The 21237-nt window shown below is 45.5% G+C and overlaps 16 protein-coding genes across 16 annotated transcripts; 9 read left to right on the top strand and 7 right to left on the bottom strand.

Annotated features, from left to right (window-relative positions):
- Positions 1-18: 18 nt before the first annotated feature.
- On the top strand, positions 19-759 carry EHEL_111100 (uncharacterized protein; the record flags this gene model as incomplete). The annotated part of the gene is made up of 1 exon (XM_003888316.1): positions 19-759. The coding sequence occupies one exon, from the start codon at positions 19-21 to the stop codon at positions 757-759; it is 741 nt and encodes a 246-aa protein (XP_003888365.1).
- A 107-nt stretch (positions 760-866) lies between these two features.
- EHEL_111090 (uncharacterized protein) lies at positions 867-1751 on the top strand (the record flags this gene model as incomplete). The annotated part of the gene is made up of 1 exon (XM_003888315.1): positions 867-1751. One exon carries the CDS (start codon positions 867-869, stop codon positions 1749-1751), a length of 885 nt encoding a protein of 294 aa, XP_003888364.1.
- A 386-nt stretch (positions 1752-2137) lies between these two features.
- Positions 2138-3874, top strand: EHEL_111080 (putative mitochondrial ABC transporter; the record flags this gene model as incomplete). Its single annotated transcript, XM_003888314.1, has 1 exon — positions 2138-3874. One exon carries the CDS (start codon positions 2138-2140, stop codon positions 3872-3874), a length of 1737 nt encoding a protein of 578 aa, XP_003888363.1.
- A 45-nt stretch (positions 3875-3919) lies between these two features.
- Positions 3920-4807, bottom strand: EHEL_111070 (putative nucleotide binding protein; the record flags this gene model as incomplete). Its single annotated transcript, XM_003888313.1, has 1 exon — positions 3920-4807. One exon carries the CDS (start codon positions 4805-4807, stop codon positions 3920-3922), a length of 888 nt encoding a protein of 295 aa, XP_003888362.1.
- Positions 4808-4852: 45 nt separating this feature from the next.
- On the top strand, positions 4853-7372 carry EHEL_111060 (phospholipase D; the record flags this gene model as incomplete). Its single annotated transcript, XM_003888312.1, has 1 exon — positions 4853-7372. The coding sequence occupies one exon, from the start codon at positions 4853-4855 to the stop codon at positions 7370-7372; it is 2520 nt and encodes an 839-aa protein (XP_003888361.1).
- Positions 7373-7620: 248 nt separating this feature from the next.
- On the top strand, positions 7621-8964 carry EHEL_111050 (uncharacterized protein; the record flags this gene model as incomplete). Its single annotated transcript, XM_003888311.1, has 1 exon — positions 7621-8964. One exon carries the CDS (start codon positions 7621-7623, stop codon positions 8962-8964), a length of 1344 nt encoding a protein of 447 aa, XP_003888360.1.
- A 66-nt stretch (positions 8965-9030) lies between these two features.
- EHEL_111040 (uncharacterized protein) lies at positions 9031-10458 on the top strand (the record flags this gene model as incomplete). The annotated part of the gene is made up of 1 exon (XM_003888310.1): positions 9031-10458. One exon carries the CDS (start codon positions 9031-9033, stop codon positions 10456-10458), a length of 1428 nt encoding a protein of 475 aa, XP_003888359.1.
- Positions 10459-10483: 25 nt separating this feature from the next.
- Positions 10484-10927, bottom strand: EHEL_111030 (uncharacterized protein; the record flags this gene model as incomplete). Its single annotated transcript, XM_003888309.1, has 1 exon — positions 10484-10927. One exon carries the CDS (start codon positions 10925-10927, stop codon positions 10484-10486), a length of 444 nt encoding a protein of 147 aa, XP_003888358.1.
- Positions 10928-11006: 79 nt separating this feature from the next.
- EHEL_111020 (uncharacterized protein) lies at positions 11007-12089 on the bottom strand (the record flags this gene model as incomplete). Its single annotated transcript, XM_003888308.1, has 1 exon — positions 11007-12089. One exon carries the CDS (start codon positions 12087-12089, stop codon positions 11007-11009), a length of 1083 nt encoding a protein of 360 aa, XP_003888357.1.
- Positions 12090-12111: 22 nt separating this feature from the next.
- On the top strand, positions 12112-12627 carry EHEL_111010 (uncharacterized protein; the record flags this gene model as incomplete). Its single annotated transcript, XM_003888307.1, has 1 exon — positions 12112-12627. One exon carries the CDS (start codon positions 12112-12114, stop codon positions 12625-12627), a length of 516 nt encoding a protein of 171 aa, XP_003888356.1.
- A 33-nt stretch (positions 12628-12660) lies between these two features.
- On the bottom strand, positions 12661-14697 carry EHEL_111000 (translation elongation factor 2; the record flags this gene model as incomplete). The annotated part of the gene is made up of 1 exon (XM_003888306.1): positions 12661-14697. One exon carries the CDS (start codon positions 14695-14697, stop codon positions 12661-12663), a length of 2037 nt encoding a protein of 678 aa, XP_003888355.1.
- Positions 14698-14765: 68 nt separating this feature from the next.
- On the top strand, positions 14766-16037 carry EHEL_110990 (uncharacterized protein; the record flags this gene model as incomplete). Its single annotated transcript, XM_003888305.1, has 1 exon — positions 14766-16037. One exon carries the CDS (start codon positions 14766-14768, stop codon positions 16035-16037), a length of 1272 nt encoding a protein of 423 aa, XP_003888354.1.
- Positions 16038-16073: 36 nt separating this feature from the next.
- EHEL_110980 (isoleucyl-tRNA synthetase) lies at positions 16074-19136 on the bottom strand (the record flags this gene model as incomplete). The annotated part of the gene is made up of 1 exon (XM_003888304.1): positions 16074-19136. One exon carries the CDS (start codon positions 19134-19136, stop codon positions 16074-16076), a length of 3063 nt encoding a protein of 1020 aa, XP_003888353.1.
- Positions 19137-19209: 73 nt separating this feature from the next.
- On the bottom strand, positions 19210-19566 carry EHEL_110970 (uncharacterized protein; the record flags this gene model as incomplete). Its single annotated transcript, XM_003888303.1, has 1 exon — positions 19210-19566. One exon carries the CDS (start codon positions 19564-19566, stop codon positions 19210-19212), a length of 357 nt encoding a protein of 118 aa, XP_003888352.1.
- Positions 19567-19643: 77 nt separating this feature from the next.
- On the top strand, positions 19644-20324 carry EHEL_110960 (superoxide dismutase; the record flags this gene model as incomplete). The annotated part of the gene is made up of 1 exon (XM_003888302.1): positions 19644-20324. One exon carries the CDS (start codon positions 19644-19646, stop codon positions 20322-20324), a length of 681 nt encoding a protein of 226 aa, XP_003888351.1.
- Positions 20325-20330: 6 nt separating this feature from the next.
- On the bottom strand, positions 20331-21227 carry EHEL_110950 (uncharacterized protein; the record flags this gene model as incomplete). The annotated part of the gene is made up of 1 exon (XM_003888301.1): positions 20331-21227. One exon carries the CDS (start codon positions 21225-21227, stop codon positions 20331-20333), a length of 897 nt encoding a protein of 298 aa, XP_003888350.1.
- Between the last annotated feature and the right edge of the window lie 10 nt (positions 21228-21237).

Below are 21237 nucleotides of genomic sequence, written 5' to 3'. Positions count from 1 at the left end.
ATCGAAAATATTTTATCCATGGAACATAGGTGTGCAGTCTGTGCTCATGCTCCAAACATCAGAATAAGCAACCTGGATTACTGTGACACATGCTTCGAGAGGCAGTTTCTCCACAAGGTGTTCAGACACTTCAAGAAGCTTCCGTTTGGAAGCAAGATACTGCTTTATCTTGACGGAACACCGTCATCCATTGTGATGGCACATGCTATCAGTAGATTAAGGAACAGAAGCATACACAAGTTCACAGTAGCTTCCAGGACATGCTCAGTGCACAGTGGCTTTCTCAGGGACATCGGGCTTTCCTGCCACATAGACATGGATCCAGAACCCATAGCCTCCAGCTACCGCATCCATGGCGAGATCAATCCACTCCCTAAAGATGTCATTGAGACGGGGCAATCCTCAGGGTTTGACATCGTTGTATTCCAGGCAGATGCACAGATAGAGTCTATGATGGCCCTCAGATCGGTCTGTAACGGGGCTGGAGTACTGGAATCCATTGAGTCGCAGGTCTCCAAGATTGGAGGAATCCGGGCTGAGAACGCATTCAGAGGGATCAAGCCGAAGGAAATAGGATACTATCGCTATCTCAACAAGATCTCTGAAAGCTGCACAAAACTTCAGATGTCTGGCAAGGAATCGGTTCTCTTGAGGTTCATCAGCAGGATTGAGAGCAAGAACAGCCTTGTGGTGTTCAACATCTTGAACACCGTTAAGAAGGTTGTTACAGACAAGGATGGGATTGATACCTCAGACTGAGGAGGTGAATCAGGTGTGTGAGAGATGGCAAAACAGAGCCTCTGGAACCAAAACATCTGTTTCAAGCAAAATATTTATATATTTCCCAAGGAAGAGGTATCAAAACTATGTTTCTCATGACACCATCTCCTCTTTTGCTTCTCATTGGACTGGTTCGGGAAGGCCTTGCATTAGCGTCTGAATATAACTTCGGGGGCCTTGAATCTGATCCTGCATGCACAAAGGACGATAAGGTCTACCTGGTTAGCCTGTATGCACATTTCGACAGAGGAACAATAGATGCGATCTTCTCTGCATTTTCTGACTGCAAGGACGAGAGAGAAGCCGTGGAGCACTACCTGAAAACAAGGGTGATAGGGCCCTACAACGACTATCTATCGAAGTTCAAGGTGAAGATAGGATTCGATGCAAAGGACTACGATGTCAATGAGCTTGTACCCGAAAAGAGGTTTGACAGCTCGTGCGAGCTTGTGGAGCCTGTGAGCTCGAGGACAAACATGGTGCACGAGCACCTTCTCAACACATACAAAGACAGGAAGATAGGAATCCACATGTTCTTGTGGAGCTGTCCGACTCACAATGATAACATAGTTCCCAAGATAGTGATTGGAGAGCCCAAGGAGTGTGCAAGGTCAATAGGTGTGCTGTGGAGAGGCACAGAAGACACAATAGACTTCATTAAATCTGGAATATCCGAGGCCATCTCAGGGGTGAAAGACTTGTTTCTCAACCAGGAGTTTCCAAGCTCTAAGGACGAAGAAAGGTTTTCCTATGTCTGCCAGCATGTGGACACATGCATAGCTTCTAAGCCTAGTGTCAACGGGGCAATAATATTTGGGATCGATGATGTGAGCGAAGAGACTTCCGCGCATGTTGATGTAGATAGCCACCAAGGCAATGTATACATCCCGTCTGAGGAGGGTGTCAGGGGGCAGAGAGTAATATACGTCAACGAGCCCTCCGACTCTGCCGACGATGACTGCAAGTACTAACACATATAAACAAGGCGATTGTGAAGTTTGAAATTAAACCAATCTTTTGAGGAATCTTTTTGCTCTGGCTGGTGTATCGTTTCTGGCATGTTTTGTGTGGGAGGAAAGGGCGGTGCTGGATGATTGATGTCAAACCTCTAAGTGCCCCTGATGGCGCTTCAAGAAAAGCTCAGAGTTCTAAGGAACAGCATTGCGGAGTGTGACCAGGCCCTGAGGAGGCTGGAGCAGAAGTCGAAGATCCTTACGCAGCATGTTGAGACATCTGTTCTTATGGCGAAGTCCAGGGAAGGCAAGGAGGAATGTCTCTTCCAGAACGAGATTTGACTTTGTTTTAGATCGGATTTTCAAACAAAAGATAATAAATATTTTCGAAAAATATATCACAAATGGGTAGTAAGAAGAAGGCGAGCGAGCTTCAGACTCTGAGCATCATTGTTAGGAAGTATATTCTTGGGATTCCGCAGATCCGGGTCGTCGTGCTCCCAGTTCTTCTGAGCATCTTTGCAGGAAAGTATTTTGAAGTCAAGGTGGCGAGTTGCATAAGCCATATCTCTGATGGCCTTGACTCAGCAGAGATGCCCCGTGGCAGGATAGCCATGTTCCTCGCGGTCTCTCTCATGGGGATAATGTTTACGGAACTCCAAGGATATGTGTTTGTCGGTGCGATCCAGTATGTTTATAGATACACCCTGAGGACCACATTTGAGTACTTTATTCGGATGGAGACAGAACCATTTGAGTCTTACGGCCTAGGAACAATCCAGAGCATCATAACCAGAAAGAGCAAGGCAATCAGTGACTTTGTGGAAGTTTCTGTTCAGAATCTATTTCCGGTGGTAGCCTCGATTGGATTTGTAGGGCTCGAGGTGTATCTGAAGCTCGGGGCATTGGCCTCTGCCATTGTTGTCTTTGCAGTGAGTGTTTATGGATTCACGACGATATCCATAGCTCTCAGAAGAAACAGGATTAGGGCAGCGCTGAACAATGCAGAGAATACGGCATCAAACATTGTGTACGACGCGCTGAGCAACCACGAGTCTGTTGTTTCGTTCAACAACTACGATATTGAGGTGAAAAGATATGACGGAAAGCTGGTGGAGATTGAAAGGTTTGGGACAAGCCTGTTCAGGGGGCTGTACATCCTGAATATGGTTCAAAAGCTCATCTTTGCGCTCATGAGCTCATCAGTGATTGCGCTTGGGGTGTATGGGATGCTTTCCAGTAAGATGGATGGGAAGACATTGATCTTCTATGCAACGACAAGCAGGATTCTTCTTATGAATCTGAACAACCTTGGATACACATACTGTAGGTTTACGGAGGCCATGCTGAATGCCAGGGAGGTTCTGTCTGAGGACTATGATGTAAGGACGAGTGAAAGCCAGTCTATAGTAAGGTTTAGGAGGAACATCACGTTCGACAATATCCACCTGTATTATGGAGACAAAAAGATACTCAACGGGGTGAATCTCAAGGTCGAGAGGGGAGACAAGATGGCGATTGTAGGGTCCAACGGATCTGGGAAGTCGACCATTCTGAAAACCTTCCTGAAGTTCTGCAGCTACCAAGGAACCATATCTATTGACGGGATAAACATCAAGGCAATAGGAAATGGGTCTTTCAGAAAGATCATAGGATATGTGCCTCAGAACTCTTCTTTGTTTAACGAGACTGTAATGTACAACATCAAGTACGGGTGCCCCGATGTGTCTGATTATGCTGTTGTTGAGCTTGCAAAAAGATTCAATATCCACGACAGCATAATGAGGCTTGAGAGAGGATATTTTACGAATGTTGGGGAGTCTGGAAGGCATATAAGCGGGGGAGAGAGGCAGAAGATTATCATACTAAGAGCCTTGCTGAGAAGGCCAGAGATTCTCATAATGGATGAGCCTACCTCTAATCTTGACAAGGAGGCAGAGATAGACATCATAAAGAACATCATAGATTTCGAGGGGTCGCTGACTGTCATGGCGATAGTGCACAATCTCGATCTTCTTCCACTATTTGATAAGGTTTGCTTTGTTGACAAGGGCGTAATCAGGATGATAAGCCAAATAAGCGAGGGTTCAGAGTCCATAGTGGAAGGACTAAGAAACCATGGTGTGCTAGGGAGCAAATAAATATTTTTAACACATTCATAGATTTACTTCCAATGGTGGACAGAATCAATGGCTCCCATCGCTGGCCTTGTGCAGAGACATGATAAGGTTGCATATCCCGTTGAAGGCATCTTCTTGTATAGCATGCCCCATATCTGATGATTTGGCTATGTCTTGCCTTAAGTCAATCGAGCCCAGATATGGGACACCACTAGACTTGCAATACAGCTCAACACCAGTACTCCTGAACACGCTCTTCTCGTGGCTGCAACTTGGGCAGACGAATCTTTTCATATTCTCTATGATTCCAAGGATATCTATCCTTGCTTTCCCACAGAAGTCGATCTGCCTTATCACATCCTGCATCGAGAATTTCTGAGGCGTTGTGACAATAATTCCAAACTTCGGCTTTATGAAGTTCACCATTCCAAGATGCTCATCAGTCACATTTGGAGGCGTGTCTAGAAGCAACACATCCACCCCTTTGTAATTGCAATTCTTCAGTAACTTTTTCAAAACATTTGTCTTAAGCCTAGAGCTGAACGCGGTTCCTTCCCCATACGAACTCTGAGTGTATCCGACAGAAACAACTTTTAAGAACTCGTTCACTTCTACTGGCTGTATCACTCCGTTTGTTTCGCACATGGATTCTCCATCTGTCCCAGTAAGCCTTGGAATGCTTGGCCCCGACAGATCAAGATCCAAGATGCATACAGTGGTCCCTCTGGAGGAAATGCACTCTGCTATGTTTCTAGTGACCGTACTTTTTCCAACACCTCCCTTTCCACTCATAATGGCAACAATAGTTCTTATGCCTCCGAGATTTTCCCGGATGGTTTTGATGTCTGGATCCTGCTGCATTGGCTGCGAGCAATACGACTCGTTTGGGCATCCTCTGCATCCCTCGGCTTTCCCCGCATCCTTGCTTGATACCCCTGGGCAGCTTTCTCCCATCTTGCAGGCCTAAACTATATTTCATTTTGAGGAGATCCTGCAATTATGGAAACCACAGACAAAACCTTTCTGGGTCGGATGCCTCAAGATTCGGTTGACGGTGGGTGTGCAGGCACTCTGTCGGCGTCTGAAAGCAATCGCATGTACAAAAACTTACTTGAGTCTGTCCTCATGGTTCCCTTCAGGAAGCTTAGATTTCTTTCACAAGAGCCTGTGTTCCCTGTTTTGTTGGACTATGTAGATGTGAGTGTGGATAGAACGTCTTCGTCTTCTGCTCGATACACAGTGAGTCTAAGGTATGGGAAGCAGAGGTGGAGAATACATATAGGAATAGTACAGATGTTTTCCTTGAACGCCTATCTTCATTACAGAGAAGTCATGGATTCAAGAAGAGACAAGCCGGACATGTGTGCAGAGGGGCATTACAGTGGTGTTGAGGAGTTTCTTAGGGTTGTCCTCCACAGATCCCGGCTGCTTGACATTGGAAAGGTCTACGACTTCTTCAGGATATCCAGACACTCATTCAACGGGACAAAGATGTTTGAAGATAAGTTCCATGTAAGCGTGCTAGATCTTGAGAAAGACAGATGTAAATGGCCCTGTTGCAAAACCTCGGGGATCTCTGGGAAGATGTACGTTGTCTGCAAGAAGTCCCATCTAGTGCTTGTTGATTACAAGAATGGCCACAAGGACATAGACGTTCTGTTCTATAGAGAAAGATTGAATGCAAAGTACAAATCAGAGATGTTTTGCAGCAAGGTCACGGTGGACAGGAATGAGAGGAGATATGTAATTAAGTCTTTTAGACATGATGCAGTACGGCGATTGTTTGGGGAGATTCTAGGGGGGCTGGAGAGGAGAGGGCCAGAAAGGTTTCTATCTTTTAGTCCTGTAAGGAGGGGAGGAGTGGTGAACTTCTATATTGATGGAAAGAGCTACTTCCACAATCTCTACGAAACATTATGTCTGGCAAGGAGAGAGGTTTTCATTGCTGGATGGTGGATCTATCCAACATTGTATCTTCGAAAGGAGCCAGATAATGGAGAACTAGACAAGACATACAGGCTTGACCATGTTCTGAAGAAGCTGGCTGAGGGGGGAATAAGGATAAAGATACTCATGTACAAGGAGGCCCTGGGTGCTCTGAATATAGATTCGAATCGTACTTGTGAGCTTCTGTCCAATTTACACAAGCGAATCGAGGTTCTCATGCATCCGAACAATGCAGGATACATCCCGATCTACTGGACCCATCATGAGAAGATAGTTGCTATAGACCAGAGGATAGCATATGTTGGAGGGATGGACCTTGCACCTGGTAGATACGATACACAAGAGCATGCACTTTTCAGCACGGAGTACTGGCCTGAAGTATCAGGAGGAGGCAGATGGGAAGGGGACACTGGCGGCGTCCGCAGGATGCCATGGCATGATGTCCAATGCAAGATTGTTGGGGATTCTGCATTTGATGTATCACAGCACTTCATTGAGCGATGGAATTTCATTGTTTCGAAGTACGGTGAGGTGGAGAAGATAAAGCTGCTGGTTCCAAACGAAGAGATGCTGGAAGAGTATGTTTCTAGACACGGCCCAGATGGAAGGGCATCCATTAGGACACAGGTTCTGAGATCTGCTGGGAAGTGGTCTCTTGGATATGACGAGGATTCTATATCAAGAGGGTATTCCGAGATGATCCTGAGCTCTAAGAGATTCATATACATAGAGAATCAGTTCTTCATCACAAGGTGCAGCTCTGCGCCTGGATTCCCTGAGAACACGATTGGAAAGGCTCTTGTGGAAAGAATAGTCAGGGCCAACAGAGACGGAGAGGAGTTTAAGGTGTATGTTGTGATTCCTCTCTTCCCTATACTCGATACTGGGTTCACTGTGGGGCCGACGCCGGCGATGGAAATCATAAGGATCCAAGAGCAATCGATATTCAGAGGAGAGATGTCTGTGTATCAAGTGCTAAAGGAGAATGGTGTGGATCCAGACAAGTACCTTGTGTTTGTGTCTTTGAGGAAGGCTTACTTTGATGGTAGGAAGATTGTTCAGGAGCAAATCTATGTCCATTCCAAAATCATTATTGTGGACGGGACATCTGCTATAGTAGGAAGCGCGAATCTCAATGACAGAAGTATGTTGGGGAACAGAGATACAGAAATAGCACTGCTTGTGGAGGAGGAGAGTGAGGCGGTCCGCAAGCTGCTTAAGAGACTGTTAGAAGAGCATCTTGGAGTCAGAAGAGCAAGGGAGGATGGCTATGGGCCTGAGGACCTTTTGGAACATAGCCTACTCAATAACGAGATTGATCTTGGGAGTGACGATGTCTTCAACAAGATTATTGGCAGAGCAAGAAACAATACAGAGATGTTCCGAAGACTTTTTGGAGGTGGCGGGGGGCATTTTGACCTTTGCTCTTTGGATGACGGACTCATCTGCGATGCACTGAATGGAATACAGGGGCACTTGGTTCTGTTTACGGATGACTTCCTAGCCAAAAGACAGTTTGAAAGAAGCATTTTCAGCATTCAAGGATTTATTCCATCGGTAGTTTATTATTAGTCTTTCAGAACAGGAAACCGCTCCAGCTCATCTGCATATGCATTTCTTGGAAACTCTTCCACTTCGATTAAAGACTTGTTCATGTTCACACCTCTGCTTTTTGCAAATTGAAGGACCTTCTTCTTCGACGAGGCCATAAGATTTGTTGTCTTCCTGTTACTGAAGAAGGTGTCTATCTTTCTTGCCAAGTCCTCCATATCCAGATCGGATAGTCTCTGGCAGTTATTTTCCTCCTTGCCAAGACCCATATGGTGTACTTCCGAAGCAACAATTTTGGGATAGCCGACTCCTCGAGGGAAAGCTTCAAGATGATCTATGAGCAGGAGGCACCTGTCTCTAATCTATGCTGCTGCAAAGACGGGATAGTTGTGGGGTGTGGGAACCGTGCGCTGGTTGTCAAGAAGGATGAGAGCAAGAGAAAGAAGATAGCGAAGTTCGATAGAGATGTCAGTGCTATGGATGTGTGTGAGGAGTTAGTGGCATGTGGAGACGAAGGAGGAGGCATCAAGGTGATTGGGAGGATGAGAAGCATTGTTAGACAGTACTACGAGCACGAGGCCAGAGTTAATGAGATAAAAATCAGTGGAGAGATGGTTATGAGCTGTAGCGATGACATGAAGGTGAAAGTGTTTGAGCTTTCGAAGCCCAAGTCTGTTGTCACCATAGCCGAGAACACGGACTACGTCAAAAGCATTGATGTCGGAGATGGAGTAATGTTTTCTGGGTCGTATGATGGGTTTATCAACGGATACAGCCTTTCAACATTTGAGAAAGTGTTTAAGTATGATACCAAGCGCCGTGTATCGAAGGTCTGTGCTTTAGGAGGGGGGCGATTGGCCTTTGCATCTGGGAGCGAGGTGTGTGTGATTGACGTTGAGAACGGGGGAAAGGAGACGGGAAGGTTCTTCCACATAAAGGAGGTGACGTCCATGATGTTCTATGAAGGGAGGCTATATACGGTGTCTCTGGATGCAAGCATAAGGGTGTTTACAGTGGATCTTAGGATGATATCGAAGATTGGAATTCGAGGAGGGATTCTGAGTATCGGGATCTTTGACGATGTGGTGTGCCTTGGATTGGAGGATGGAGGGGTGCTTGAGCTGGTCAAGGAAAAGGCGAAGAGGGATATGGTGGAGCTTAGATGCAGAGAAGGAGAGCTGGACGATGAGGTGAAGATCAAGGTGGTTCCGAACCGGCTTGAGAAATTCAATTTCTTGGAGAAGAGGCTGAATGCGTTTGAATACAAGAAGTCGATGATCCACGCTGTGAAGAGGAGAGATATCCAGGAATTGTTTGCAGTGATGAGCTATATCCATGAGAGAGGGGAGTTTGAGCATGCACTCCAGGATCTAAGCAGAAGAGAGGTTGAGGATGTTCTTGATGTGATAATTGAGTTCTTTATGGTGAAGGAGCTTGTGCCTATTTTTACTGAGTGCATTGAGACGATTCTTTTTCTGTATGAGAGGGACATAAAAGACGACGACACGCTTGGCAGAAAAATAGAGGTGCTTGGGTCTGTCATTGATGATGAAATGTATTTTCAAGAGGAGAATCTCCGCTCGATTGCATTTCTCGAATGTTTCCAAGGCTAGTTGGAAGAATAAACATCTTTAGGTATGGTTACTAGTGGTCTTCAAACAACAAGAGCTTGCCCTCAAATGGACGCAAGGTTAATTGGAAAGATATGCAAGTCGATAAGATACAGGGACTATGAGACTGCAATTTTTCTAACGGCATATCTGACTCAGCAAAAGCCTGAGTACAGAACGCTGATGTCCATAGTGCTTTATCTGAACGGGGAGTACTCCCGTGCGCTCTTTCATCTCCACAGGCTCAACACATGCACATCTAAATACTACGAGTCTCTTTGCTACAAAAAGAAAAAGGACTACAAGAAGGCGATCAAAAGCCTGGAGCACATTCTCGAGGGAAAGGTTGAAAGAGACCCCGAGGTAGATGCAAGGATACAAGAGATGTTTATTGATCCTGACGATGATGAGTTTTTTGAGTCTCTTCTTGGAGACCTGTATACTTTGTCTGGGCATCGAGAAGAAGCGATTGGGCACTACACAAAGTCCTTTGCAAAGAGCTTTTTGTTTTCTGCTGTTGAAAACCTTCTGCTTGAGAACAAGATTCCTCTGAAGAGAGACAAGGAGAACATCCGGCAGATGGGGAAGAGGGGGATAGAGGAGGAGTATGTGGCAGACATCATTGAGTTCCATGAGAGCCTTGGGCAGTCTCTGATAAAGAAGTATTTGGAGCATGTCCCTGGAGTTGGATCATACTTCATTTCAAATGCAGCAAGGAGGTACTTCAATCTTGGAATGAATGATAAGAGTAAGGCATGCTTTGAGCTTGTAAGGAGAAAGGATCCCATGTTTTTACACAACGTGGACTACTACTCGACCATCCTGTGGCACTGCAAGGATGTTTATGAGCTCGGAATGCTGTGCAAGAATCTGATCAAGCATGCACAGGACTCTCCTCACACATGGAAGGCATTAGGGAACTTCTATAGCCACCAAGGGGATTACCAAAGGAGCGTTCTGTGTTTCAAGAGAAGCCTGCACATAGAAGAAGATTCATACACGTATACGCTTCTGGGGTATGAATCAATCCAGAGGAACGAATATGACATAGCAATGAAGTACTTTAATCTGTCACTAAAGATGCTTGGAGACAACTACAGAGCAATGTTTGGATGTGGACTGGTGTACACCAAGACAGAAAGGCTAGATAATGCAGAGTATTTTCTGAAGAAGGCCATAGAGACAAATCCAGGAAACCTTCAAATCAAGGTCCATGCAATGAAGTTCTACACAAGGAAGGGGCTTACCGACCAGTCGATAAGGCTCTTCAAGGAGGCGTTCTGTATGAAGTACACAGACATTCACAAGATTGTTGAGTGCATTATATCGAGAAAGGGAAGCTTCAGCAATGTTGAAGAGTTCTTAGTCCTTGAGTTTGTAGAGATTCTTGTTCTCCAGAATTTGTCCAAGCTTGCGGCAGATGTCCTGAGCTGTGTGGAGTATAGGGGGGAGTCTTATAGTAAAAAGAAAGAGCTTCTTCAGGATAGGATAGAATGAAGCAAGGTTTACTGGCATGCATGGCCTACTCCTTGAATATCAGGATTCTCCTGAGATGCATGAAGCCGAACTTTGGGACAGTCACAATAAATAGGCTTGTAATGCACATCCAGAGAAGAAGAGTGTTCCACTTCACAATGAAGTTTATGACGGTGAATGCTATCAGTGGGAACAGTGCTATGAAAATAAGATCTGGAGTGCCTTCTAGCTGCTCTGAAAGCTGCTCCCAGAATGTATAGAGGCTATATCTGTCGTTGAAGGGATCTCCAGGAATCATGTGAAAGAAGATGAAAGTGGAGATGTTGTAGATGATTAGTGAGAGCTGCCATCCTATATTATCGTTAAATACCACCGAGAGTGTCATCTTGAGAAGAAATACAACCAGGACATGGATTATCCAGCTCCCTCGCTGCAATGTCCATGCCACATTCTGGGAGACATCGACTTTTCTTTCTCTATTGATCCCCATTCTGCCTGTGTTGTTGCTGCCTGAAATAGACTGCTCTGCATGTTTCAGATTGGAAAGGGCACACACTGTGGTTGGCCTGTCATCCTTGATTTGGCGTCATGAGATCTTTTAATAGGAATTTTTTTTTCTTGCCATTGAGCAGAAGCAGAAAGTCCATTATGTGCTGCCTTGCTATGGGAGAAAGCCTCCTGAGTTCGTCGGCCATCTTTCTTTGTGAAGTTGGCTTTGTCTTCAGGAGTCTTACGACCTGGTCATCGGTCATGACATATTGAACAGACTCGTCGTTACTTTTTGCAAGAAACTCTCTCAGCTTTAGAAGGTCTTCAAGGAGCCCTCCGTCATTAGAGATGCCATACTTCAAGGCCATCTCCTTTGTTTCGTCATTTTTTTTGCTGCAATAGACCTCCATTTCAACGCCATTGGCAACCATTTCTCTTATTTCCTGAACTCCCCTGTACAAAACTTCGAGAAGGAATCTTGGGACAGGACGGATTCTCCAATCAATAAAAATCATATCCGAAGGGATCTCGTAGTTTCTAAAGCATCCAAGTTGCTTAAAGTCTCTGAGGAGCCTCTCAACACAGCCTCCACAGTGTATTATCTTCGGGACATTGCACTTCAATAGTGCAAGCCTTGGAATGAATGCCCTGAACTTTATTGCATCTATTATGTAGATGTTTCCATTTGTGTCGCCAACAGAGATAAGGCATGTGAATCCTTCATACGACCTGTATGTGTGGTCGAACACTTCTATTGCAGCCTGTGTGATATGCTTGTCTATGTCCAACAGCTGGGCAAGCGTCTTCACATGCACGGTGCTTGAAAATGCCTTGAATTTGCAGAACGATGGAGTATGAGTACAACTGACACTTCCCGCATTAATACTTTCTATTCTTGGCTTAACCACCTCTTTTCCTAAAATGCAAATTGGCTTCTTGTTTTTTGTTATGACCACAATGGTATCTGCCTTAGAGCTCTCCTCAGCCTCAATGCCCTCGAGCATCTGCCTGAAGCTTTCCTCGGAATCCCTTACAAGCAGTTGCACCTCTTCGATCCTTTGGATCAGTCTTTCCACCTCCACGGCATCCAGTTCATCATTCTCCTGGCGTAGAAATAAATTGATTTCCTCAACAAACTTGACGCTCATGTCCAATAGATTCATGAGCAAGGGGGACAAGCATCCCATGAAAACCAAAAAGAAAACGGCGGAGCCTGGCGAATGGAGCAAAGAAGCTGCGGAGTCCAAGGCATGCATAGAAGACGCCAACGAAAAGAAGGAAAGTAGACACCCGAGCGGAGACTACACATGCAGTATATGCTATTCACGGCCAGAAGGCCCCGTGATAACGCCATGCGGGCATCTGTTCTGCTGGGGGTGTCTATATGCATGGTCACAGTCGACGGGAGGATGCAAGTTCTGCCCTACATGTAGAAGTAGGATGGAGATTGAGGAGGTCATATCTGTGCTGGCTGTGGACTCGAAGAAAGAAAGCAGAGGGCTTCCTCCAAGGCCTGCAAACAACAGAAAGCTTGTGAAGGTGATAACGCCAGGGATAAAAGTCAGCGGCACAAGATTTGGAAACTGCCTTTTACAAGAGGAAGAAGCAAATGTATTTTCATACAGAACAGCAATAGGCTTATTCACGCTTATGTGCTTACTTATCTCCATAACCCTGAGGTCATATAGCTTTGAGGCTTAACTAGTATAAGACCTTTATTAGTAAATTATGGCTCTACTTTTTATATGTTCTTTGCTTTGATGGGCTCTCAACTATCTTCTCCTCGACGAATAGTCCTTTCTTCTTCCTTATACCTTCTATGTACCTGCTGAAATCTAGCAAAAACCTGTATCCTACGTCCTTCACTAGAAGATATGCCGTTCCTTTTGTCCTCACTCTTATGTCCTCAAGAAAGCTTGAGTACAGAAACTGCGGAATCAGCACTGTGAGGACATAGAACCCTGTCTTTTCTTCGTAGCTCTCCTGGGCCACCGCATAGTTGTGCTTGGACAGGCTTTTGTATGCTTCCCCTATAAACTCCTCCTGGATCGAGATGTTGCATTCATAGAACATCGGCGCAACAGTCGGCGCGGACAAGAGATACACAGAAGCAAGAGAGTTCTTTAGAAAGGAATACAAGGTGTCAGAATCCATTCCGTCGGCGTCTCCCTCTAAATCCAGAGCAAACCTTGTTTCATATATCTTTTCTCTTATCAGCGGCCCGCTCGAAACAAACATCTCCAGAACATTAGCAGCCATCTCAAAGCACAGGTCTGATGCAAGAACAAATTGGTTTCTGTTCATGTCTTCCCACCTTCTAAAGCAAGTATCGGTGCCTTCTCCGCTTTCATGCGCCCTGCAGACAGAAACCTTCAAATTAAGGCCTTCCAGAGAAAAGGCCTGGCTTATGGGCTTTGTGGCATATTCGCAGAACTTCTCCTCAAGATCTGCAACAGTAAACTCAAAGCCAGAGTCTATGAGATCAGTGATTATTTTTTCTGACTGGACCTTCCCAGTGCATGAAACCTCTATCTCCTTGTACTTGTTGAGCCTTACTTTCAGGAACTGCTCTGTACAGGACATCACCCTAAACACCTCCTTTAGCTCATCAAGCCTCTCAAGGTCGTTTAGAACAAGCTTGAACTTGTAGAAGGGTGTCACCTTGCTCCTGACACTCATCTTATACACAGGAACATCAGTTATCAGCGAGTTCTTCAGGAAGTTGCCTCCAATGCAGACAAGATTTGATCCAGAAACCTCGCTCTTCTCAACTAGCTCGTTTATCCCAAACAGATATAGGCTTTCCACAGTGCATTCCGTGACGCTTTCGCCGTCTGCAGAGTACACAACGTCCCCTACCCTCACAGTCCCGCAGAATAATCTTGTGACAAAGAGCACTGAGGCCCTAGCATATACCCGAGGTGTCTTCAGAATGCCGTAGGCAGTAACCCCTACAAGGGCAGGCTTCCTGCTAGATGGCACTGGATTCAGCCTTATTAGATCAGATCCAAAAAACACCTTCAAGTGATCTCTAGTGTCCGAGGACACAGAATCAAACACACAGTCAGAGAGAGGGAACATAGACGAAAGAATGTTCTTTCGGTTTCTGCTTGCCACCCTAAATCTTTCGCATATCTTATCGACGTCCTTCTCTTCTATCTTCTTGTATATGTGGAACAGGAGATCTATGGCTTTCTTCAAGGTTCCGTCTTTGCCAACAATCTTCCTGAACATCTTTCTGTTAATTCCATAGCAAAGCGTTGCGCAGCACAGTATGATGTTGTTGGCCTCCCACTCAAAAAGATCTTCTCCTGCAAGCCCGTTTATTGATGACACAACCGAGAGTACCTTCTGCAGAAGCTCCTCAGGAGAGCATACCTTGTCTATCTTGTTTACCGCAAGAACACATCTCTTCCCTTTCGTATACTTCACAAGCGAATAAGTTCTTGGCGTTATCCCCTCGTTAACGTCCACGAGGATGAGGAAGTTGTCTGAGAATATAGAGCTTGACTGGATCAGAGACTCAAAGTCTACGTGCCCTGGTGTGTCAATGAACACATAGCTGCCCCCATCGTGCCTCAAGGAGATTGCACTCAGCTTCAGCGTTATTCCTCTGGTTTGCTCGTCCTCTCTTGTATCGAGAAACCTAACAGATCCGGCTAATGTTCTTGATATCCGTCCCTGCGATGCAACAAGGCTGTCTATCAAAGAGGTTTTTCCATGGTCTATGTGTGCCACCACACTTGCTATTACTGTCCTCATGTCTTCCATCCTAGGGGTCCTGCCTCGTTTTAATACATCTTCTGATGGCTTGAATTTTTGCACTGATCCCTAGACCTATGGGGCTCTTTGCAGACGAGAATGAGAAGAAGCCTTTGCCGGCATTCGAAAGCATTCAGGATGCAACCTTGAAATCGCCAGACACATCGCAGCAGCTGGGGAAGTACATTGTGAATGGGCTGGAGATGCTTTCTCTGTCCGATATCAAGGTTGTGGTGGACGGAAAGGGCGGTGCCTTTGGCGACAGCATCTCTGACGATCGCTCGGACACCTTATCTGCTTTTGGCACCATATCGGCAGAAAGCAACGGGAATGAGGACTGCGTATACCTATCAAGCATATACAAGACTTATATGAAGGTGAATGAGAAGATTGACAAGCTTATCAGGAAGGAGTACTTTGACGAGGGATTTATAAAGCATGTTCTTGCGGAGATATGCAAAGGGGATCTGGAAAGGGCCAAAAGGGTTATATGCAGGGAGCTTAAGGACAGAGATCCCCTCTTTTCTGTAGAGACATACTGCGCCGAAGAGGGGGCATGTTCTACGGGAAGTGTGTCTCGGAAGATAGACGGGCTACTGGGGGATCTGAGGGATGTCGAGGAGATAAGCCATAAGCTTCGCAGGATGTTTTTTGACATGAGGAGCAAGAGCTTTGAGGCTGAGCTTGGATATGCTAGGTCGAGTGGTGAGGTTGTAAAACAACTTGACAAATGCTCAAGAGAGCTGGAGGACCTGAGGAGGATAGGAGGGGCGATTGCTAAGGATGTTGCAGGAGCCATTGAGGACTTCGGAATTGATGTGGGCATGGAGGGGGATGGTCTTCACGATGTCTCAAAGGCTCTGAAGAATGTATTTAAGAGCGTTTTGAAGAGAATCAAGACCATGGAACTGATGAGCCAGGAGGCACAATTGAAGGAAAGGGAGTATGAGAATGTTCTGAAGGACTATGCAGAGCTCAAAGGCAAGATGGACAGAATTGCAAATGAGAATGCCAGTTTTTCGGAAGCTGTATCGAGGCTTAGTACCAAGAATACAAGGATAAAGAAAGATTATGACGCTGCAAGGGAGGCATTGAAGAAGGCAGTCGAGTCTAATAAGAAGAAGAGTGTCACAATAGACAGACAGAAGAAGATTATTGACGTTCTTCAGAGTAGGATTGGAGACGAATGTATACTTCCTGTGAACGAACTGCAGTCGAAGATTGACGAAATAAGAAGAAGAGTCGATGCAGAGCTCGATATGGGCACAAAGAGAAGGCTGGAAGAAGAGATGGCCGACTATGAAAGAAGAATGTCTGATTTCCTGTCTCTTCTGAACAAAACAGGGTAAATAAACAGGATTGAGTAGATAGGGTGTTTAATAAGATCAGGACTGGGCCTTCTTGTAGAGGGAAACAGGATGCGAGCCACCATTGAACTCATATGAGCCTTTTCCACATAGAGTCCCCAGGTTTCCAAAGGAAATGTCGAAATACTTATTCACAATTCTCTTCAAATCTGGGCATTCAATGTCCACCACCACATCATCATTAATGCTTAGGCCCACAGACTTCCTCAGCTTTTGGACATAACTATGGAACTCCCTTGCAACTTTCATTTCAACAATATTTTCATCCTGAGTATCATCAATGATTATGCTAAAGTCTCCGAACTCCTGGCTTATTCCCTTATCGCACTTGATTTTCTTCACAATTAATACATCGTCCTGAAGAATCTCAAGATCCCCCACATTCAATGAAGAGCCTAGAAGTGAGTACATCTGGTCACTCGAGAGGTTTTTGATTATCTCCATCTTTTTCTTCATAGTGGCCTTGTCTCTTTTCAGGCTCAGGAAGTTTGGCTTCACGGTGATGTCAAACATAGACTTGCCTTCCTCCTTATGGAGAAGCTCCAGGACATTGCATTCTGTTTTGATTGCATCTGTGTAATCCCTAATCTCCTCGTAAAGACTATTACTACTCACTAGTGTGGCACTCCTCAGAGGCGTCTTTAGAGATATTGAGTTCATTTCTCTGAGCCGTCTTACTGCAGTTATCACGCTCTTTGCCATCTCAAATGGATGTGTCTCGCTATTGCACACAGGATACTCCTGGAAGTGGACACTCTCTCCGGGACTAAGGGATTGATAGGAATACTCACTGAAGAAAGGGGTGAACGGTGCCATTACAATCGAGAACTTCTGAAGAATCTCTCCGAGAACAGCATGGTGTCCTGACCTTATCTCCTTTCTATACATCCTGATATACCAATTCGATAGGTCGTCAATGAACCTTAGTGCTAAAGTCAGCACAGAAGAAAGCTCGTATCCTTTCATCTTTTCTGTCAAAGATGTTGTGAAGTTGTTGAAGGATGCCCTTATCCATCCATCCATAGGTAGACATTCGTCGTCAGGTTTAACACCCTTATTCTCTAAGTAGAATCCTAGCGAATTGTACCACGGGATTATCAGTGTCTTCAGAACCTCTTTGACCCCGCTCTCATTGAACCTCAGATTCTCTGCTTCAACAACAGGACTCGATATTAAATACATCCTGAGAGAGTCTGCACCATAGGTGTTGAGTATAAGAGAGGGATCTGGGTAGTTCTTTAGCCTCTTACTCATCTTTCGCCCATCCTCTGCAAGTACTATCCCATTGACAACCACATTGAGAAATGCAGGCTGATCAAATAGAAGCGAGGATATCACATGGAGAGTATAGAACCATCCTCTTGTCTGATCAAGCCCCTCTCCTATGAAATTGGCTGGGAAGTTTTCTTTCACAAGCTTTGCATGCTTCTCCCCTTCGCCTGCCACAGAAAGGTGCTTGAGGTCTGTGCTAACGTCCCTACAGAACGGCCAGTGGTCTTGTGCATACGGCATACTCCCGCTTTCAAACCAGCAGTCAAGAACCTCCTCAACCCTTCTGTACTCCTTTCCATCCTTGTGTATGACAATGTCATCAATAAACTCCCTGTGAATGTCGGAAATCTTTCTTCCGCTCAGTCTCTCAAGCTCACCTATCGATCCCACGCATATCATGTCACTATAGTCCTCAGTGGTCCATAAAGGAATCGGTGTTCCCCAGAACCTGTTTCTTGAGATAGACCAATCCCTTGCATTTTCTAGCCAGTTGTGGAATCTCTTGTATTTTATATCCTTGGGAACCCAGTTTATCTTCTCATTGTTCCTCAGAAGAGAGTCCACATGATCCCTGACCTTCACAAACCAGTTTGGAACAAGCTTATACAGCAGGGGCGTATCAGATCTCCAGCAGAATGGATACTTATGCACTATCCTTTGGTTCATGAGAACTCTGTCCTTGATGTCAGAAAGAATGACCTTGTCGCAGTCCTTCACATACCTTCCAGCATAGTCCTTCACTTCGCTAGTATACCTCCCATTCTCATCGACAGGACAGGGAACAAGGTCATTCTCACGTATCAGCCCCTTCTCAACAAACACATTATAGTCGCTTTCCCCAAACCCAGGTGCAGAGTGGACCACCCCAGTGCCATCCGTATCCGTAACAAATCCTGAGGTGTAGACTCTGAAGAATCCTTTCTTCCTGTACTCTTCGAAGTACGGAAATGGCTGTTCGTATTCAAGCCCTTCAAGCCTCTGGCCAGAAATCCTCCGGAGAACCTTGGCATCCTTGAAGTACTCTCCAATCCTGCCAACATGCATCAGATAAAACCTCTGCTTGTGCTCAAAAATCCCATACTCAAACTCAGAATTCACTACAAGTGCACAGTTGGACGGTAAGGTCCAGGGGGTGGTTGTCCATGCAACCAGCGACACTTTGTACCCCTCAAGAGCCTCAAGAAGGGGAAAGGAAATAAGCACAGACGGGTCGCTGACATCCTTGTAGTTCTGGTTCGACTCAAAATTGCTCAGCGGAGTCGAGCATGCCGTGGAAAATGGCATCACCCGAAACCCTCTGTATATCAGATTTCTATTGAAGAGCTCCTTGAAAATATTCCACACGCTTTCCATGTATGCCTTATCCATAGTCTTGTACCCATTCTTAAAGCTTACCCACCGTCCAAGCCTCTCCACAGTCTTTTCCCACTCCCCACTATACTTCATAACAATACTTCTGCATTCCTCATTGTATTTGCCAATCCCCATCTTCAGAACCTCGTCCCTGCTACTTATTCCTAGCTTCTTGTCAATCTCATACTCAACAGGAAGCCCGTGGCAGTCCCATCCAAATCTTCTGTCGACATCGTATCCTTGCTGATAAAAGAACCTTGTGACAGTGTCTTTAACAGTGCCGCTGAGAATGTGGCCGTAGTGTGGCAGCCCTGTTGCAAACGGCGGCCCGTCATAGAAAGTAAACTTCTTCCGCCCCTTGCTCATCTCACAGGCCTTCTCAAAGCATCTGCTGTTTCTCCAGTATTCTAGCACCTCTTCTTCGCATTCAACAAAGTTGGCATTTTTCCTATACATTCTTGAGGATCAGAAAAAATTGCAATTATAGATCTTGGCATGCTCGAATAACTCCAGTCGGGTGCCATCCACATCATTCGTCCCTGCATATCTCAACCTCAAGCTCGACATACTGGTGGTTCCCAGGATGAATTATACGGATTCCATGCCTCTCCAGGCGTTTGTTTGCCTCAGATAGGTATTCTTCAACCCTCGTATAGACATTTCGAGGCGTGCCCACAAGGAGTGGAACAATGGACACCGTCTTGATAAAAGATGCTATGGACGGAGACTCAAACTCGTGGAAGATACCGTTCAGGCCAGACATTATTTCCTTCCACTTCTGCCCCTCTATCTTCTCGGCCATTGCCTCTGGCATCGCTGTTATAAACGAAATTCCGTCTACTCTCGGGTCTCTAGGTATTTGTATACACATCGTCTTTCTTGTCATAATCCCTTTATGCAGAAGGCCTTCCACATAGAATGTTTAGTAAGCCAAGAGCTTAAACCATCCGAAATGCAATACCCATGGAATTTACTCTCCCAAACCTCGACTATCCGTACGACGCGCTTGAGCCTTTTATTGACGAGGAGACAATGAGGACTCATCACACCAAGCACCACCAGGGATACATCAACAACCTTGAAAGGACACTCAGGAACAACGGAATCAAGGACAAAAACCTTACCTTCTGTGTGACAAAGGGACGAAGAATCGGCGGAATCAAAAGCAGCGTGAAAAGGGACATAGCCAATTTCTCTGGAGGACATTACAACCACAGCCTGTTCTGGAAGATGATGTGCCCCCCAGGAACCAGCGAGCCTATAAGTCCAAAGCTGTCCGAGTATATTGAGAAGTCCTTCGGGTCGCAGGAAAAGATGATTGAGGAGTTCAATGATGCGGCAACGTCTCTGTTTGGATCTGGATGGGTATGGCTGTGCTACAGACAGAGCGAAGGGATTCTTGTAATAAGAAAGACCCATAACCAAGATGCCATATGCATGAAGACCTCGAGCACAATTCCAATTCTTGGGCTGGATGTGTGGGAGCATGCATACTACCTTAAGTACAAGAGTGCAAGGGCTGAATACATAGCAAACTGGTGGAAGGTTGTAAACTGGGGAACAGTCAGCAAGATATTTGAGGAAGTAGCTCTTGAAAACAAGAAGCTCCATGTTACGTCCGATGGATCCATTAAATTCGATTGAGGCTGGTTATTTATTCTTAATGTAGGTGTTCTCCCTACTATTTATCTTCTCCTGAGCCTTGAACTTCCATCTCACATAGATCCGCAGTATAAACACAACAACGACGGACATAGGAAAAAGGAGATAGTCAGAAAGGCATTCGCACTCAAGCCTTATCTGGCATAGGTACGTGAAGATATCAGATGCCACTATGCTCCTTTTCTTCATTCCATTCAGAAATACAAGGGCTCTCTCCTGGGCAGAGGACGGAGGTACCATCTCCTCTATGGCCCTTGTGTATGCAGGCTTTGTCTGGTTCTCCCTTTCGAGTCCCGGTGTCTGGATGGATGCTGTGTTGTAGAAATACAGCTTCACATCCAACTTGGCCATCTCATCACGAAGTGTGTAGAACAGTGAGAGAAGAGCTGCCTTCGTAGGGGAGTAAGAAGAGAACCCCGGGAATGTAAGCAACGACAAAGTAGATCCTACCATGACAAACCCCATGGGCTTTTTGTTAGCAGCCACATAGTGCTTTAATACTGCAACAGTCCCAAGGTAGTTTGTAGCCATTGTTTCCTTAAAAAGCTCAAGCGACTGGTCAGTAAAGTATGAGGGATAGGAAATGCCTGCACAACAGAATATATAATCGAAGTCTGATGGCTCCTGGGCATCCATTGTACTCACGTCTAGCACTTTCGTTCCAAATCCCCACTCCCTTTTCAGAAGCTTCAGCCTTTTCGCAGACCTGGATGTTATTGTGACATCGTTTCCAGCCTTCTTCAGTATCTGCGCAAAGGCAAGGCCCAGTCCACTGCTTCCACCAACCACAAGAACTTTCTTTTCCCTTATTTCATGTTCTGCGCTGCGCCCTAATAGGAAATAGATGATGACGAGGACGCCAAGAACTAACAGGATGGCACTCATCTTTTGTTTT

Source organism: Encephalitozoon hellem, chromosome XI (assembly GCF_000277815.2).
Source record: "Encephalitozoon hellem ATCC 50504 chromosome XI, complete sequence".
In the NCBI taxonomy this organism is placed as follows: domain Eukaryota; kingdom Fungi; phylum Microsporidia; family Unikaryonidae; genus Encephalitozoon; species Encephalitozoon hellem.
This window is presented reverse-complemented; position numbering and strand designations above follow the sequence as displayed.